Raw genomic sequence first — 3,976 nt, 5'->3', positions numbered from 1 at the left:
CAGAGCCTGAGGCTACCATCTGGCTGTCATGGGAGAAGGCCACTGACCAAACCGTATCTGAATGGCCCTCAAGCGTCTGTTGCCCTGGGCTCCAGTATTCCTCCACTTGCGGTGGTGCGCGTATGTATTTTGGTATGCTGTTAGAAAACATCTTTCGAATAGTACTTTCCATTGGTGAAAATGCTAGCCCAGAAGAGTAAAGTTGGAGTGGGGCAAGCCTTGCTATATAAGTGTTCTTCAGGATGAATCGCTTGGCGTCATAGAGAAAGCTAGCAATCCTAGCAGTGCCCTTCTGCATTTCTCAATGTTAGCTATCACTCAAGTATGGACGGTAAAGAGACTTACGCTAATAGTCCCCTGCAGCATATCGATCATTCCCACAGCCTCGGATATAATGCCCATCAAGCTCAGTGCTTCTAACCAGTGGAGGAAGTGTCTTTCCAAAAAGGGGAAAACTTGAGGCTCTGAGATGAGGCCTTTACTCTGCTGCACATGGTATATCCAGTACTGACAGGAGTATTGCAGATCCGCTGAGAGATGCTGATCAATACTCTGGCTACAAATGTCAAGTTTCTGTGTCCCGTAGCTTGACAGACCACAGTTGTTATGTTTAAGGCGGCCATTCATAACGCGAAGACAATGGAGCCCTATCTTGCTGTGCATCTCCTGCTCATCGACATGGAAATTGCTTTCTGTTTTCAGGAGGTATTCTTGGAAGGATAAGTGCAGGATGCGGACTGGAGTTCCAAAATCACGGGAAATATTGAGAACTGAGTGCAGTGGATCCAGTATGTCACTGATGGTTTGCGTAGGCAGATCAAGAAGCCGTGTTAGTGACTGGACCGAGAGAGGGGCCGCAAGAGTGATGATACCACCAACAATATCCCGAAATTCCTGTAGGATTTCATTTGACTCGTCTTCATTATCTGTAAGGAGCTGAGTCAAAACCGGCTGGTAAATCTTGTCCATCTGCGAACCGGAAGTGACTGCTTGGGCTTCCAAAAGCTTTTTAAGACGCCTTTCTGGATGCCGGCCTTCTTCGATAAAGCGGCATGCAGTGGCTGCAGATATAAACAGCGGAACTGCTCTCCTGACTAAAGTTTCAAGAACATCATCTCCCGGCCATTCACTGGAGATTTGTCGGTTTACTCTCATCCGCGAAAATTCGTCCCTGAGAAAGACACGAATGTCTTTTTCAATTTCTGTGTTGGAGAGCTCGTGGAGTACTAGAGATTGATGTTTGTTGCTCCTTTCGAAGACAGAGCGGATTGGCAGTTCAGGGCGGCTCGTCACAAAGATTCGGATCTGCCTAGATTTGCATTTCTGCACAGCTGGCAAAAGTTGGAGTATAGTTCGTATGTCATCCGCATTACCACATTCATCAAGAGCATCAATCACAATCACAATTATTGTGGGCTCATTTTGATCCAGACTGAGAAGCGGCTCAAGGAGCAGCTTCGTGAACTGCTCTTTCATTGATTTCCCTGATATATATGGGTCGGCATCAATGGCTACCTCAACATGGTAAATTAGTGCGGGAACTTGAAGCAGAAGCTGCGCGCAAATGGTGGTAAAGAACCTCTTGGCGTTAGCACGCTCACCCTCTCCGCGTTTGAAGAAGAAGCTGGCACCAAGTTGGTTCTTCTCCCTGAAGTGTTGAGCTATTGTCCGAGAAATGGTTGATTTCCCAGTTCCGGCCATACCATTCAACCAGAATATACATTCTTGACTTGGACTGTTCGCCCACTCAATGATCTGATAAAGCAAATTAAGCCGCGTTTCAGGGTGGCATCTTGCTTCATGCTCAGCATCAGACGCATCAAAACTAGAGCCTTCTGCGTAGAGCAGCTTCTCGAAGACTTTGCGCTGTCGGGTTCCCCTGCTAAGGTCTTTGACAATGGAATGGACTTCTTTTACGGATTTCTCAACTTAAAACGCAGTTAGTACATTATCCTGATGAAACTGATAGATGAGCAAATTATTAGCTAAGCTCTACATACTTTGCTTGACTGGATCCATATTCATGACCCCCTGCCCTGAAATAACGTGAAGGAGCTCTTTTGCATAGCATGCTGCTGTCGCTGCAGCGTACGGCTGCCAGATCTTGTTCTTATGGGAATCAGCATAATCACAGATGCCTCGGATGACAAGACAAGGAAATGAGTCCATGAGTCCTAGTCAGGAGTTAGAAACTGATATTCTAATGCTAGCGGAGTGTAGTACTAACCAGCAGCTTCCATTTCAAAGCAAATAATACTCTTCTCACGTGCCCATTTATCTCTTAGGAGGGCGTCTTTCATCACTTGGTCCGCTAACCCGATTGTCCCATAATGTAATCGTGGAGAACCGTTAGGTCGGTGATCCCTCTTCACAAGGCTGCTGTTCAGGCTGCGACATGCCTTACACGTCTTCTTCCCCGACTAATGAACAATTTCTGACTTGAAGAGATAGTCCTTCTGAGATCCAGGACACTGGAATTCCTTTGCAAGCGTAGGACGGGTGGACATTATAGTCTCCAATGTTTTGGAGATATTGTTGTGCCCTTCCAACCTATGCTGCGCCTTAAGATGAGCAACAGCGCTCAGAACAATGCTTGGAGGTTTATTTAGTTTTCCACCACTAAGTATGAACTCCCTTTCCTGCAACGACTTCCCAAAATCGTACTGCACAACAGCATCTGAAGACTTGGAGTGGAGGCTTATCACAACATCACCAAGTCGAATGTCTCGGATATCTTCTAAATCATCGTCGGACTCTTCAGTATCTTCGGAATCCTCCTTCTTATCAATTATCGCTTGATCATCATTTCCTCTTACGCCATAATACGGAGCACCGCCGCCGATTCCAACCATGAGCCCGAATCTAACAGCAGGGAAGCTGCGAACCATGTCTTTGGCAACAGTAGCAGCAGAGACCTTGCCAGTTATTTCTACTGGCAAACAGGCAACCACGACATTGTGATCACCGATTCTTCCAAGAACGTATGAGTTCGAATCATGTGGATCGGCCGCTGGTAGGACGGGATGCGTCTCGTCCAGCATGGCCATGGCAGCCACCAGCTCGGTATCCGGTAAAGCACATACCCAGCCGACAGTGTAGTCGCCGTGAGTGAGAGCTTGAGGAGGTTCGGTCATCTTAACTTGTGGGGATGAGAGGTTGTGGTTGTAGGAAAATGATGATACTCGAGAAGTGAGTCAGAGTAATAAAAATGTCAGATTTGAGAATCATTCTTGAGGGCAGAGGATGAGATTGCTGGCGCGGGGTAACATGGGCGATCGTCATCGCTGCTGACGGGGGAACGTAGCGGTACGTGATTGGTGGGTACATGGTCCGCTGCTGCTCGAGCGGAGAAAGATAACCCCGCTTCTCGCCGCGATATGACGGTTTTCTACTCCGTATTGACCAGTACTTCCTCTCGTCTTTCCTAAACGACGTTGATTGCCTTGTGGGCACAACGTAATCGGACCTATTATCGGATCGGCCCGGCCCGGGCGATCGTGGAATATTCCATGCAATCCTGACCAACAGTTGACGCCAGTTCCAGCTCCTGACACGCTGTCAACGTCAATATACCGAGGTTCAATGGGTCAGCTGATTGGAAATGGAGATTGATTCGGTTATCCTTGGCTCCGCTGATGCGATGAGACGAAAGAGAAACCCACCCTTATCCGCATCTGGTGCTATCGGGTCTATTATCGACCCGTGCCGCGCGAATCACACCCGTTATGATACTGCCACGTATTTGAGAAAACGGTTTCGGATAATAGATTTTCCATCTCATATCTTAAAGGGGATTAGTGCCTTTTAGAGTTAGGGTTGCAGAAGTAATCAAAAGAGTAAGGTGGCGACACCAGTTTCCGGAAAGCCTGTATCAAAACCCGGACTGTATATTCATCGCAAGGCACTGTAAACCTTCACGAGAAGAATCGGACTTCCCCTGTACGTCCAAACGATACACGGACCAGACAGGATTGCG

The 3,976-nt window shown here is 47.6% G+C and overlaps 1 protein-coding gene across 1 annotated transcript in view; it reads right to left on the bottom strand.

Moving 5' to 3' along the window:
* Positions 1-3,134, bottom strand: part of BJX68DRAFT_279544 (uncharacterized protein) — a gene marked incomplete at both ends in the record, with an annotated part of 3,839 nt that extends 705 nt beyond the window's left edge. The window contains 6 exons of the mRNA XM_071048755.1: positions 17-292; positions 346-1,928; positions 2,001-2,174; positions 2,228-2,399; positions 2,430-2,777; positions 2,817-3,134. Coding sequence (XP_070902228.1) covers positions 17-292; positions 346-1,928; positions 2,001-2,174; positions 2,228-2,399; positions 2,430-2,777; positions 2,817-3,134 — 2,871 coding nt within the window. The remainder of the gene's footprint in view (positions 1-16; positions 293-345; positions 1,929-2,000; positions 2,175-2,227; positions 2,400-2,429; positions 2,778-2,816) is intronic.
* Between the last annotated feature and the right edge of the window lie 842 nt (positions 3,135-3,976).

This window comes from Aspergillus pseudodeflectus (assembly GCF_044049435.1).
Source record: "Aspergillus pseudodeflectus strain CBS 756.74 chromosome Unknown BJX68scaffold_8, whole genome shotgun sequence".
NCBI classification, from domain to species: domain Eukaryota; kingdom Fungi; phylum Ascomycota; class Eurotiomycetes; order Eurotiales; family Aspergillaceae; genus Aspergillus; species Aspergillus pseudodeflectus.
Note: the sequence above shows the minus strand (reverse complement) of the source record. Positions and strands in the feature narration are given on the sequence as shown.